The sequence below is a fragment of the Canis lupus genome, chromosome 27 (genome assembly GCF_011100685.1).
Source record: "Canis lupus familiaris isolate Mischka breed German Shepherd chromosome 27, alternate assembly UU_Cfam_GSD_1.0, whole genome shotgun sequence".
Taxonomy (NCBI): domain Eukaryota; kingdom Metazoa; phylum Chordata; class Mammalia; order Carnivora; family Canidae; genus Canis; species Canis lupus.
Window position 1 is genome coordinate 9,841,989 of NC_049248.1, and position 15,264 is coordinate 9,857,252.

Genomic DNA, 15,264 nt, shown 5'->3' on the forward strand with positions numbered 1-15,264 from the left:
TAAACTTTAAATCTTTTATAAATGCAAGTTAAATTACTATATTAAACCATAACTGCATCAATCCTCAACCATTTTCATAGAGATGAGTGATGGTAATGGCATCTATTATTTGTAAGATCATAATCATAATGTCTAGGACAAGTACAGTTTGGCATTGTCAAATTCAATCTCATTCATATACCTATTAGATTTTTATATTACTGGAAGAGTTCTGGATAATGCTGAAAGACTTGGATTTAGACAATTTCAATAAATGTTTTCTTATCCGAGGACACAAGGAGGTTTTGAAATGTTGCTTTACGAGGTTATGAAAAATAATCAGCTTTGGAAATATCACTTTATTTGCTGCAAAGGGCCAGTGGTAGTTTTGAAAACTAGATCTTACCTACTAGCTTTTTTTTTTTTTTTATCTTGGACAGACACTAAGTTTTAGGAATTAGAACTTATATTTATACAGTGTTGTATGTGTAGTGCCTAGCACGTTGTGGATACTTGGTAAATATTTAGGATTAACCTTTACTTCATCCTAATACTGAAATAGTAATGTTTACATTATCTAATTCTCTAAATGTTTAAAGGAGCAAGTATATTGTTAACTATTCAGTTGGAAATTGTTCATCACTATAGAGGGGAAAAGTGTATTTATTACGTGCTAACATGTTTTAAGCATAGGCAAACCATGTCACACTATAGCAATTTCAAACAGTACAGAGGAAAAAAACTTAGAGTCTAAATTCTGACCCAGCTGTCTGTGTCAGGCCATTTAAATACTGATAAATAGTACAGGAGAAAATCAGGGCCTAACAACAACAACAACAAGAACAAACAACAATAAAATTACCTGTAACATAGAAACATTTCTTTTCTGTGCTCCTTCCCAAAGTGAAGAAAGTGTGAATAGCATGTGTCCTGTATTTTCATCAATTTAGTTATGAATCCTAGTTTTACTTGTTATAGAATCTTGGAAAAATCTGTTGTTTTTTATTTTTATTTTTTTATAAAAGATGATATATATCTCAGAGGGTAAGTTTAAATTTTAAAGAGATGGTATGTGTAATGAATTTTTTTTGTAATGAATTTTATATTTAGAAGCTGATTTAATGTTAATTTCTTTATATTTTTATCTTTATCCTCTCTGCTTTTGAAGAGATAACTGGTGGCAAACTGATTGATTCTGCTTCTTTCATTGCAGTTTTCCTATCAGAGGAGGTGGAGAGTGTGCCTATTTGAATGACAAAGGTGCCAGTAGCGCTAGGCGCTACACGGAGAGGAAGTGGATTTGTTCCAAACCAGACATATATGCCCAGATAAAGAGGCAAAACTCTATCTGATCTTCAGGTAGTCATTGGGATGTATCACTAAATGTATATTATACAATCTAGTTTGACCCACTTTATTGCAAATTGCAAGATTTCATTTTCTTATGGTTGAATAATATTCTAAAACAAAATTCAATTTTTAAAAAAGATTGTATTTATTTATTCATAAGAAACACTAAGAGAGAAAGAGAGAGAGAGAGAGGCAGAGGAAGAAGTAGCTCCATGCAGGTTGCCTGACTCTGGGGCTCAATCCCGGACTCCAGGATCACACCTTGGGCTGAAGGCAGGCGGCATGGCCCATTTCAAAAGTTCATGGTTAAGATTGCTTTGGATATTTGGGGTCTTTTTGTGGTTCCATACAAATTTTGGATTGCTTGTTCTATTTCCATGAAAAATTCTGGTGGCATTTTTGATAAGGATTGCATTAAATGTGTAGATTGCTTGGGTAGTATAGACATTTTAGCCATATTTGTTTTTCCCATCCATGAGCATGGAATGGTTTTCCATTTCTTTGTGTCTTCCTCAATTTCTTTCATAAGTGTTCTATAGTTTTCAGAGCAGAGATATTTTATATCTTTGGTTAGGTTTATTCCTAGGTATCTATAAAATCAAGCTGATACATGAAGTGTGATATTTTATACCTTCAAAAAGTTTAGAAGAACAGAATTTCTAATACCCAAAACTAGTATTAAGAGACTAAAAAAACTGATGAATGTAAAATTGTACTATAATGTGTAAGAAATACCAGAAATGGTAACCTCTGGGGAAGAAAATTGTACTATAAAATTGTACTATAATATGAAAAAAATACCAAAAAATACCAAAATACCAAAAAAATACCAAACTCTGGGGAAGAAAAAAATCACAGTTGGGAAAAGGTTCCACTTTTTTTATACTACTGTATTGATGATCTTTTAACAAACATAGAAGGAACCTACGTGTCCATCAATAGATGAAAGGATAATGAAGATGTGGTATATGTTTCCATATTGTTGTAAATGGAACGATTCATTCTTTTTTATGACTGACGTATATCACATATAAAATAAAACATTAATAATTATCAACAATATATTAATACATATTAAGAATACAATATTAGTGAACTAATAAAACTAATAATAAAATTTTGTAATTTACAACAATATAGATGGGTCTGGAGAATATCATGCTAAGTGAAATAAATCAGACAGAGAAAGACAAATACAGTATGATTTCAAGTTTTTATGGAATTTTACAATTATGTGGGGCATCTAAAAAACAAAACAAAGGGACAAACAAAACAGAAACCAACTCATGAATACAGGGAGCAATCTGGTTATTGCCAGAGGAGAAGGGATAGGGAGATGGGTGAAATAGGGTGAAGTCATTTAAAAGGCATACAAACTTCCATCCAATTATTAGCAAGACATGGGGATACAATATATAGCATAGGGATATAGTTCCTATTTGACAACTTTGTATATTTACAGATGGTATCTAGATTTATCATAGTGCTCATTACATATTGTATTTCAACATCGCTATGTTGACCACTTGAAGCTAATATTATATAGTATGTCAACTATAAATAAAAAATAAGTAAAAATAAAATAAACCCCAAAATAAAATAAAATAAAATAAAATAGTATTTGTTATGTATATATTTTTTAAATAAGGAAAAATATCAGAACTTCAGGGGAATATGGTAGATTAGGAGAATCCTAAGTTCACCTTGTCCTATGATATGTCTTAGATGACACCCACTTCAGTAAGTAACCCAGAAAATGACTCAAAGACTGGTAGAACAGGCTCTCACAGTTAATTGTAGAGAAGAGGTCATATCAGAGAACAGCAGGAAGGGTGGAGATGCCATCAAGAACCAAACTGACCCTCTCTGACAGCCGCCCGCCCCCCCCCCCCCCAAAAAAGAACCAAACCAACCAACAAGACTGACTATGGGAGGGAAAGACACTGTATGTACAGAGAAGGGAGAAGAGCAGATTCCATACCAGGCACTACAGTATGTGTAATCTGTACTGGGAAGACAAATTGCCACAATATTTGGCTTTGAAAGCTAGAGTGGCTTAATTTTGTGAGTTTTCCCAATTAGTGGAGTTTATTCACTGGGAACCTACAAATCAGTGGAATTGGCTCTGGATAAGTCTGAGGGTAATGGGAAACTGAGTATGTCCTTAAAGAGCCAGCATAACAAACAAACTCACCAAGATACAGCATAGAAGCAGCAGTTTGAGAGCTGCCTGGGGTATTCTGGAAGGAGATGTATTTACTAGTCTCTGAGCAAGGACAGGAAGGGCAGGGATCTTTGGGAGATTTCTCCAAGAACAAAGGAGGTGGCTGGCACCATTTCTCTCTCATACTCCCCAGCCTGAATACACCAACACCTGGAGGAACCAGCAGGAACACTCTCCACCTAGCTTTGCTAACAACACACCTTGCCTTTGTAGTCTCCTATAGATTGCTCAATCCAACCTGTCTCTCTCTCTCTCTCTCTGTAGGAGTTCCTCCAAACCACCTCCAGGTCTCTGCCCACAAGCAGGCATGCAACATATCTTGCTAACACTTTGAAACCCACTCCTAGGGATGCCTGGGTGGCTCAGTGTTTGAGCATCTGCCTTCAGCTCATGGCATGATTCTGGAGTCCCGGGATCGAGTACCGCATTGGGCTCCCTACATGGAGCCTGCTTCTCCCTCTGCCTGTGTCTCTGCCTCTCTCTCTCTCTGTGTGTCTCTCATGAATAAATAAATAAAACCTTAAAAAAAGAAACCCACCTCTGACTTTTCTGTGTATCCATTGCATATGACCAGCACCACTTGGTAGGAGTCCATCCAAAACTGAGCAACAAGTTTGGTATAATGTAAGCAGGTCCAACAGGGGCAAGCACCACTAAAAAGTGACTCTTGTTTTGGTAGAGGGGAAGATAATCACATATATCAGGTCAACTGCAGCCTCCACAATGGGCTGGGGGTAGAAATCTGATTTGACTGTTGTTCCCACAAACCAACAAAAACCTTACAAGGGACAGCACAAAGAGAGAGTTCAGCAGTTTGGTGTCACTGCAACCCCAGCAGACTGTAGGCAGGCATCTAGTCTGACTGTCGGCTCCACCCACCAATGAAAACCTCTCAGGAGACAATGCAAGGAGAGCACCCTGCAGTTCAGTGTGACCACAGTTCTGGCAAGTGAGCTGAGGGTAGGCATCTGGTCTGACCCAATTCAAGCTCAAGGCAGGCCCAGTCTTGCCCCTTAACATGACAGAGACCAAACTCTCCACAATAGGCAGGGAGAGTCATTGAATACAACTGGACTGAAAGCAAACGTATCTCAATCGCAATAGTAGGACATACACAACACACTTAGGAGACACTCCTGAAGCACCAAGTTCTGGTGCACAGGGGACATGGCACTACAGGGCACTACCAGACCTCTTCTTCATAAGGCCATTATTTTCAAGAACAGGAGATGTAGCTGATTTTCTTAACACATAGAAACAGACACAAAAGTGGGACAAAATGAGGAGACAGAAGAATATGTTGCATATGAAAGAACAGGACAAAATCACAGCAAAAGAGCAAAGCAAAATGGAGATAAGCTATATGCCAGATAGAGAATTCAAAGAAATGGTCATAAAGGTACTCACTAGACTTCAGAAAAGGGTGGGGGGGGGGGTCCACCCTTTGGGGTGAGACCCTCAAAAAAGAGATAGAAAATATAAAAATTACCAATTAGAGATAACACAATAACTGAAATTAAAAACTCATTTGAGGGGATAAATAGTAGATTAGATGAAACAGAAGGATAAATTAGTGAACTGGGAAAGAGAGAAATTCAAAAAAATCAGATGAAACAGGAAAAAGAAAACAGAATAATAAAAAATGAGAATAGGTTAAGGGAACTCAGTGACACCACCATGCACAGTAATTTTGCATTATAGGCATCTCAGAAAGAGAAGAGAGAGCAAAAAGGGTGGCTAAAAATTTACTTAAACATTAGCTGAAAACTTGACTAATCTGGAGAAGGCAGATCCTGGGATCCAAGGTCATAGGACAAATCTCAACAAATTAAAAAAGATTAAAATCATGCATCTTTTCTAACCATAATGCCATGAAGCAAGAAATCAACTATTAGAAAAAATCTGGAAAGAATACAAATACATGGAGTTTAAGTAACATGCTGCTAATCAATGAATGAATCAACCATGAAATCAAAAAAGAAAGGAAAAATTTTGTGGAGACAAACGAAAATGAAAACACAATGATCCAAAATCTTTGAGATGCAGCAAAATATGCCAAAAATATGCCAAAAATTGGACAACCTAGAAGAAATACATAAATTCCTAGAAACATATAACCTCTCAAAACTGAATCAAAAAGAAATAGAAAATTGGAACAGATCACCTGCAAAGTAATTGAGTCAGCAGTTTAAAAACTCTCAACAAACAAAAATCTAGGATCAAACAGCTTCACAGGTGACTTTTATCAAACATTTAATGAAGAGTTAATACCTACTTGTCAAACCATTCCAATACTTCTCAAACCATTCCAAAAATAGAGGAAAGAATGCTTCCAAGTTCATTCTGTGAGGCCAGCATTACCCTGATACCAAAGCCAGATTATAAGACTACAAAAGAAAGAGAACTATAGGCCAATATCTCTGATGAATATAGATGCGAAATCCTTAACTAAATATAATCAAACCAAATTCAACAATACATTTTAAAAAATCATTCACCATGATCAAGTGGGATTTATTCCTGGGATCCAAGGATGATTCGATATTCACAAATCAGCAAGTGCGATACATCACCTCAACAAGAGAAAAAAATAAGAACCATATGACCATTTCTGGATGCAGAAAAATTACTTGAGAAAGTACAATATCCATTCATGTTAGAAACACTCAACAAACTAGATTTAGAGGGAACATACCTCATAATCCAGTTAAAATGGGCAGAAGACATGAACAGGCACTTTTCCAAAGAAGACATACAGATGACCAATAAACACATGAAAAGATGAAAAGATCATCAGGGAAAAGCAAATCAATACCACAATGAGATATAACCTCATATGTGTCAGAATGGCTAAAATAAATTACACAAGATGTGGAGGTAAAGGATCCCCTGTGCACTCTTGATGGGAATATGAACAGGTGCAGCCATTGTGGAAAACAGTATGGAGTTTCCTTAAATATTAAAAATAGCATTATCTTATGGTCTGGTAATTATTCTACTGACTATTTTACCCAAAGAAAACAAAAAATACTAATTAGAAAAGATATAAGCACCTTGATGTTTATTGCAGCATTATTTACAATAGCTAAGATATGGAAGCAACTCAACTGTCCATCGATAGATGAATGGACAAAGAAGTATGATGGAATATTACATAGACACAAAAAAGAATAAAATCTTGCCATTTGAAACAACATGGATGGATCTAGAGGATCATAACTGAGATAAGACAGAGAAAGATAAATACCATATGGTTCACTCATGTGTGGAATTTAAGAAACAAAACAAATGAAAAGAGACAAATGAAAAACAGAATCTGAACTACAGAGAACAAGCTGGTGGTTGTCAGAGGAGAGGTAAGTGGGAGGATGAAGAAACAGATGAAAATGATTAAGAGCACACTTATCATGATGAGCATCAAGAAATGCATAGAAATTTTGAATCATTGAAATTAATATAGCACTGTATGTTAATTATATTATAAATTAAAACAAATATTTAAAATAGTTAAAATTCATGGTGATCTGATTTCTTGGTTGTGATAAGGTAAAATTTGGTAGTACCAAAATAAACCTGTTTAGTGAGATTAAAATGAGTTTAATGAGTTAGCTCTTGTTAATAATCATGTATTTTGTGTTTAAAAACTCCACATTTCAACAGAAAAATGGGGCTTCTGATTCTGTATTGAACATTAAATCATCCAGGTTATGGCTGAGAAATATCTATTCATGCCCTTGCATTTTCTCAGCAGTCTTTTTATGTTGTGTTTTGTTTTATTTTGTTTGCATCAAGATCTATTCCCAGGTAAGAACTTACTTAAAAAAAAAAAAATTCAGGAAGATCATCTTATATTGAAACCTGGCCAAGGCCATCTAATTTTCCTATGTGCCCATTGTGACAGAGCACCTCCTCACATTCACTTTATAAAAAAAGTGATTTTTGTCCTAGGATCTGATATTTCTTGTTTGCCATGTTGTTTCAAATGGCAAGTCAGCATTATGTTATTTTCACAAACTCTATTTTAGGTCCACTTTATTTATTTGTAGAAAACTGAAGAACAAGAGAAGCACAATAATTTTGGGCTTTAAATCTTAGCCTCCTGCTAAAGAAATGATGTATTATTTGTGATATGGTGGTCAGTTATATAGTTTATGAACCAAAGATTTAGTTCCCATTTTTCCCTTTTTGTATACACTCTGTTCAACAGATGTGAATGGGGAGTATCTTCCTCCATTTCTCTTCAGGTTTCAGAAAGCACCCATTTTCACCAATAATCTTAAGATGTGATAGTGTGTTAGTATTTGAAGGAATCGAATAAAGATTTACACTAGTGTAACTTTCACACTCATAGTCAAACGATAGACTTTCCAAGGAACCATGTTGTACTTTTCTACTGGGGCAGAAGTTCTTAGAATAAGCACCTGTGCAGTGATGCACCTTGCAGCCTTATTTGTAGTAGGGAAAACATAGAACCCTATTAACTGAATCTCTCCCAGGACATCTTTGACACACTATGCTTTTCTACATTAGGAAATTTATATTTAGTCAATAGACTGTATACTACTCAAGAGTTAAGACATTAAATTTTATTTAAGGCATCTAATTAAATTTTATCTGAGGAAAATGTCTCTGATGATGAGAGTAGAAATCTAGATGTCTCTATTCGCAAAACGTAAATAAGATAATGAGAATACTGTCAGCATGGTGTGCCCCGGGAAACCTCATGAAGAGAATGTCATGTGGTGTTATATTGCCCTTGGAGCTATGCCTTCAGGGCTCAACTTTCTGGTTTCTAGTACCCACTCTGGAGCTTCGATACTCCAGGCCTGCCTCTGTCTTTGCAACCAGGAATAAAACAATGGTTTTGTTTGTGTTTGTTTCTTCGTTTGTTTAAGATTGTATTTATCTACTCAGGAGAGACATACAGAGATAGGCAGAGACACATGCAGAAGGAGAAGCCGGCTCTTTGCAGGGAGCCCGAGTGGGACTCCATCTGAGGACCCCAGGATCAGGCCCTGAGCTGAAGGCATAGGCTAAACCACTGAGCCACCCTGGTGTCCCTAAAACAATGGTTCCAAAGTAACTAATCTAACTCCTAAATAAGTCGACATCAACCAGGGTCTAGAAAAGCTAAGGATCTCTGGGTTAAAGGAGCAGCTTTAATCACGATTGCATTGCTTTGATTACACTTCCCAGGTGTCCTGGAACACAGCTCTTCAAAAGAGATGTCTACAAACCCCTCTTCACTTCTCTTCCGTGCTCCGTGGAACCCATCTGGGTAAGTCTGTTTCTTTACCTCTTCACCAAAACTGGCCTTGTACAGGTCACCAATGGCCTCCCTCAGTGGGAATCCAGAGCCCGCTTCTCGCTCCTCGACCCCTCGCCCTCTCGGTGGTCCCCGCGAGGCCAGCCCCCGCGTTTAACTCTGGGCGGGGGTAGGCAGGGCTAGTGCCTGAGCTCCCCGCAGAGGCCCAGCGTGTGGGGGAGGGGAGAGGGGAGGAGGGGGTAGGAAAGAGGACAGGGAGGGAGGAGGGAGGGGAGGGGGAGCAGGGAGGGGAGGAGGAGCAGGGAGGGGAGGGGGAGCAGGGAGGGGGAGCAGGGAGGGGAGGGGGGGCGGGGAGGGATCGCGTTGCCCGAGAGCCCCGCAGAGCTCGCCCCGCTCTTCTGCGCAGAGGTGCGGAGAGGCCGCTCCTTCCTCCCCACTCCAGTCCCGTCCCGGGTGGGCTGCAGGGCGGTGCCGCAAGCGCGCGGCTGGGGGGGGGGGGGCGGCGCCGCACTGCGAGGCCCCGCGAGCACCGGACGTCCTCGCCCACCCATTCCGCCCCCCGCCTCCCTCGGCGCCTGCAAAGAGAAAAATAACTGCAGTGAGTGCACCACTTCCTCCGCTTCAACCGTAGTCCGCTGGTGCAGGTGGCTCTGCAAACCACCTAGTTTCACCGCGAAGCGGAAAGAAAACACGATAGAACATTGCTGATGTTTTTTAAACGAGAGACACTGTCAAGTCTGCTAGTCCTTGCATAAGCCTGACGGACTGGGTGGTGTTCCCTATGCGCAGTATCATTAAATCCTTCCAGCCGCACCGTCAATATGTTCGGCAGTTGTAAAGAATGTCACGGTCTCTAAGGCAAAATACCCCGGCTAGAATGTTGTTAAATAGCGAAAGTACTTTTAAAGCAAACAATTTTGGTCTAAAAAATAAGCCTACATCTATGGCAGGAGAGGACGGCGAGAGGAATGATCAGTTTTAAGAAAACCCTGAAGTGGTGCATCTGGGTGGGTTCTGGAGGGTTCTGCGTCAATCCACAAGGGGCGCCTTTTATAATTCTTCAACTCCGGGAGATACGTTTATGAAAAGTACCCCCACCCACCTCATCCCCCACCGGGGGTGCTTTTTTTCTCCTGCATGTGAAGGATACCACAAGGGGAGCAGTGGTCCTCTCTCAGCCCCTCAGAGTTCACAGTGATTAATCTTTGGTTGAATTCTCTCCTGCCTTATCTGCCAGGACAGCTCCAAACCGTGGGCTCCATGGGGCTGGCTTCCCTGAGGGTAGTGCATCAGCAGCAGCACCTCGAAACCAAGAGGAAGGTAGAGATAGTGACCTCAACCTCTACGGAGGGCTCCTCTCACTTTGCTTAGAAGGTGAGTGGCTTTGCCAAGAGCTTCAGATGGTAGTGGTTTAGGATTAAGTGTAGAAACCAGACTGCCTGTGGGAGGCCTTGCTTGACTTTCTGCTCATTTCTTCTGAGACTCTGGGCGAGCTACTCAACCTCTTTGTAGTTCAATTTTACTTTGCAGAACCATCTTGGCTGCAGTAATAAACATTTAATGCATATTTGTAAAAAAAAAAAAGATAAAATTCTCCTTGGAATCAGGTATGGGAAGAGAAACCTTGTAAATACCGACTTTCTTCTGTTGAAAAAAGAGAGAGAGAGAGAGAGAGAGCTAGGAATATTTTGATTTGGATACTGAAGGAAAATATGACCTGGCATATAACCTAGCTAGTAGAGATTGAGGTATTTGTGGAAATAAAAATAACTTCTCTTTAAGCTATCAATTTCATATTAGTCAAAGTACATTTATTGGAATAAAAGAGTCACTTCTATAATAACATAGGCAATAATTAATAGAGCAATATTGTATGATAAGAAGAATGCCTCTGTAGGTACACTGTGCTCCAGTTTCTTCTTTATCACAGTTATCTGGGTGACCAGTTAAGACCTTAATTTTTTTTTCTTTTCTTTTTCAGAAACGAACTATTAGTTTAGATCAATGGTTCCATATTACAACGTGTGTCTTAATAATCTGGGGTTTTTGTATGAAATAAATATTCCCAGGGGCACAGGGGTGCCCGCATGGCTCAGTAGGTTAAGTCTCGGACTCTTGATTTTAGCTCAGGTCATGATTTCAGGGTGGTAAGACCAAGCCCCGTGTGGGGCTCCATGCTGAGTGTGGAGCCTGCTTGTGATTCTCTCTCTCTCCCTCTTCCTCTGCCACTCCTCCAACTTTAAAGCACAGGCACTTGTGCTTGCTCTCTCTCTCTCTCTCAAAAATATATATATGTATATATTTCCATATACTGTCCCAAGTCTATTGGATTAGAATCTTCTGGGTTGAAGAACAGTAATCTGTACTTTTTAAAAACTGTGATGACAAATTTGGAACAATGCTTGTATCTATGGATGATTTCAGCTCTAAAGTTACAAATATAGTCCATTTCATTATCTCTTCCCACATTCAAATTCTATGATTCACAGTTATGTATTTCATTAGTAACAAAAACACTTTTTACTAGACTGCAATTATTTCTACATTGTTTCAATCTATATTGCCATCTCAGGGTCAACAAATCAAATTTTTATGTTAACATAAAAATCTGGTTTTAAGATTATTATCAGAGGAGTTGTGAGACAAAATCCCCCAAAACATGTCCTGGTTCTATTAGGATTTGTTTTCAAACGTGTTATGTTTTCATCAGCACAAAAAGAACAAAGGAAATTTTTACAATATTTGATGCACTGCTGTGATCAAGTCATATATAGCTTGTGGCTAAAGTGTTTTTCTCTGCGGCCAGGTGGAAATAGCAGGTTATGTGTGAACATGAGATGCTATCTTTCCTCTTCACAGAAATTGTACTTGATTCTCTAGTCAGAGTGCTTCCTTTCTCTAACACTTGGAAATCAACTCTTTCATTCAGAAATAGTATTATTTCAAAGATGACCATGTAATTATCTTTCAAGATAATTCAAGATTATTCAGAATATGTAGTAAGAACTAGAGAAAACAACTGAGAATATTTGCACTTATTTGTTCAGAAAAAAAGTAAATTAATACTTCAAATGCTCATTTCTGACTTGAGACTTATAGACCTTTTTTCCCCTCTTAAAAATGTGAGACATTGCTGAAATGTGTCAAAAGGTATAAAGAATCTGAACGGACATTTCAAATTTAAAAAACTGTGCCCAAATTTCTGTCTCATCCTATATATGTCCATACTGTAGACCAGTCATTCTTTGTTTGTGTGATGTAAATTAGGATTCGTCATAGAAAAATTGGTAGCAGATATTTTTTATTTATTTTTATTTTTTTAAAGATTTTACTTATTCATGAGAGACACACACACAGAGAGGAGCAGAGACACAGGCAGAGGGAGAAGCAGGCTCCATGCAGGGAGCCCAACATGGGACTCGATCCCAGGTCTCCAGGATCACGCTGAAGGCGGTGCTAAACCACTGAGCCACCGGGGCTGCCCCAGGTAGCAGATATTTTTTAAAGGTTTTATTTATTTCTTTGAGAGAGAGAGAGAGACCGCATGAGTGGGGGGAGGGCAGAGGAAGAGGGAGAAGCAGACCCTCCACTGATCAGGGAGCCCAACTCAGGACTCAATCCCAGGACCCTGGGATCATGACTTGTGCCAAAGGCAGATCCTCAACCAACTGAGGCAACCAGGTGCTCCAATAGCAAATATTTTTAATAGTCTTATGAAAGGAAGGGCATTTCACAATTTAAGCTGTCTTATTTATAAGGAATAAAAACAATTTTAAGATATAAGTAGGTATCAGACTCATATCTGATTAAAATTTTAAGTGAAAAAAAATAAATGAATGGAACATAATCTCAATGTTGAAACACTAGAATAATTAACTTTTCAGGTCTCAAACTATAGATAAACTATCACAGAGAGGAGCAATTAGAGCTTTAGCTTCTGTGGGTATTCTGATATCTAGCACAAACTCAGTGATCCTCTCAATAAATTTACATTGGCTGGGATCCCTGGGTGGCGCAGCGTTTTGGCGCCTGCCTTTGACCCAGGGCGCGATCCTGGAGACCCGGGATCGAATCCCACGTCGGGCTCCCGGTGCATGGAGCCTGCTTCTCCCTCTGCCTATGTCTCTGCCTCTCTCTCTCTCTGTGACTATCATAAATAAATAAATAAAAATTAAAAAAAAATTTACATTGGCTCATCACATCTTTAATTGACCTGGGCTCCTATCCTATTACTTCTTTTACATAAACCACCAGTAACAAATTTTGATTTTTGATTTAGAACCAAAATGGTTCTCTGAAGACTTAGGTTATATAACCTTACATTCTAGAAGTCATTTTTTTAGTCTCAGGAGCAGCAGATTATTCCCTCCTACATTTGTTTTCTCTTTCTCTGTACAGCTGGTTTTCCTCATCACAAATATAGACCTGTGTCTTTCTCATAGTTCTGTGACCTCAAAAAGCATTTTAATAGCTTTATTTTGCTGTTTATTTATTTTATGATCTTCTAGATTTGTTCGCAGTGGTGATATTTTCTGATTTTTAAATTGTAATTCAGACTCCACTTCCACTTAAGTTGGATCAAGAGGAAACCTAATTTTTAAAAAATGCTATTTGTAGTACTATTTTTGATAGTAAGCATGGTTGACCCACCCTTGTTTTGTATTATTACGAGTTTTGAATTCTTTTGCACATTACAACTTGTTAATGGTAATGCTATGTTTATCATGTTATTTCCTAAAATAGCTGTAAGATCTGGGGACATTTCAAGTGTTCTTGTTCAAGGATGAATCTTAAGTACTCTTTGACTTGATGACTTTCGTTTTCCACAGATGTCCTCATTGCAGTGATGTAGTATATTTTTGTGTTATCCTACAGAAAGAAAATTTCATTTTGTCTAAGTATGAATGACAATGAGTCTTCCACTAACAATTTTACTTGTGTGATACTTGGAAGCATTTTCCGTAGACTGGGTTATGGCTTTGTACATTTCAAATCTTGTTCCCCTCCCCATATTTCCTACTTGCTTCTGGTTCTGGGTTCCATAGGATCCAGTCATATCATGATATGATCTGTAGTCTTGCACCTTTATGTTAAGATACAAGGTAAATCTGTACCATAGCAGTTAAGAGTATTCCTAGAAGCCATACCTATGGCAGGAAGGCTAGCAAGAATATATTTATACCTAATATACTTAGATATGACAGAAAACTATGTACATTCATGCCACTTAACTAAGTTGAAAATGCCACTCAATTTCCTCTTCAGAAGATAAAAAATAATGCTGGCCACCCTTCCAATGACATCAATACCTGTGGAAGGAAATGTGATGAGATGGAAGACAGATCAAAACAGAAAGAGACAGCATTGATTAGTTATATCTTAGGTTTACAAGTTTGCAAAAAATACGGCCATGAAGACACATTGCCTAGATTCATCCAATGCCTTAGGAGGGACCCAGATAAGAAAGGAGTTTGAAGCTTCAGCTTCACCAGCTTCAAAGCAGATCCACCTCTGGACACATCCTATGCTTTTCAGAGAGTAAGTGCTGAATGAATGAATGACTTTTTCTCTTAATGTGTAAGTCTAAGCTGGAAGTTGAGATGACAGATCACTCCAAGTAAGTGGAAAACCCACAGAGGCTCTCTTCTTCATTTGTGCCCCATGTTGCCAGGTCTAGTTCAGAGCAATGCCCAGAATTGAGTGCAGTATTCCAGGAGTGATCTAATTCATGCAAGGCAGGCAGAGTAGAAACATTGCCTTGCTCATTCCAGACCATTTACCTCTGTTAAGCCAAACTAAAGTTGCTTTGTTATATATTTCCCTTTGCTTTGGCAGCCTTGTTATGATACTGATGCATACTGAGCTTGTAGTCAACGAAAACCTTTTAATTTTTTCGCTCTTGCTAACCCAGTTCTCTTTCAGGCTGTAACTAAGCTATTAAAGGGGGCATAGATGCTTAATTTTGTATGTCAACTTGACTGGGCTAAGGTGTGCCCCATAGCTGTGCATTTCTGCTTGAATCTGCAAAGATGTTTCTGGAAGAGGTTAGCATTTGAATTGGTAGATTGAGTAAAGAATATCACCCTCATCGAGACAGGTGGACATCATCCAATCTATTGAGGGCCTGAATAGAGCAAAAGACAGAGGAAGACTGAATTTGCTCTTTGCTTGAGCTAAGACATCCGTCTTGACCTGCCTTTAGACATTGGCATTCCTGTCTCTCAGGCCTTTGGAATCAGACTGAATTACACCATCAGCTTTTCTGGTTTTCCAGTTTGTAGACAGCATATTGCAAGACTTCTCAGTCTCAATAATTGCATGAGTCAATTACTATAATAAACAAACAAACATCTATTGGTTCTGTTTGTTCCATTTGAAACAAACAAACAAGAAAACCCCCTCAGGCAATGGATGATAGTCATCTCTGAAAAATGAGAAACAAATG

At 38.6% G+C, this 15,264-nt stretch overlaps 1 protein-coding gene across 10 annotated transcripts in view; it reads left to right on the forward strand.

Moving 5' to 3' along the window:
- The window catches only part of CLEC2D (C-type lectin domain family 2 member D), a 40,983-nt gene that overhangs the window by 10,850 nt on the left and 14,869 nt on the right, over window positions 1-15,264 (forward strand). For 4 of the 10 annotated variants that reach the window (XR_005379829.1, XR_005379830.1, XR_005379831.1 and 1 more), the window contains exons 5-7: window positions 1,193-1,338; window positions 8,750-8,831; window positions 10,057-10,193. Coding sequence is in view for 3 of the 10 variants with exons in the window: in XM_038576754.1 (XP_038432682.1) it covers window positions 8,779-8,831; window positions 10,057-10,193 (190 nt within the window). In the remaining 7 variants the exon portion in view is untranslated. Of the gene's footprint in view, window positions 1-1,192; window positions 1,339-3,817; window positions 4,037-7,645; window positions 8,633-8,749; window positions 8,832-10,056; window positions 10,194-15,264 lie in introns of those variants that run through there. The other 6 variants (XR_005379832.1, XR_005379827.1, XM_038576754.1 and 3 more) reach the window with 5 other exon arrangements.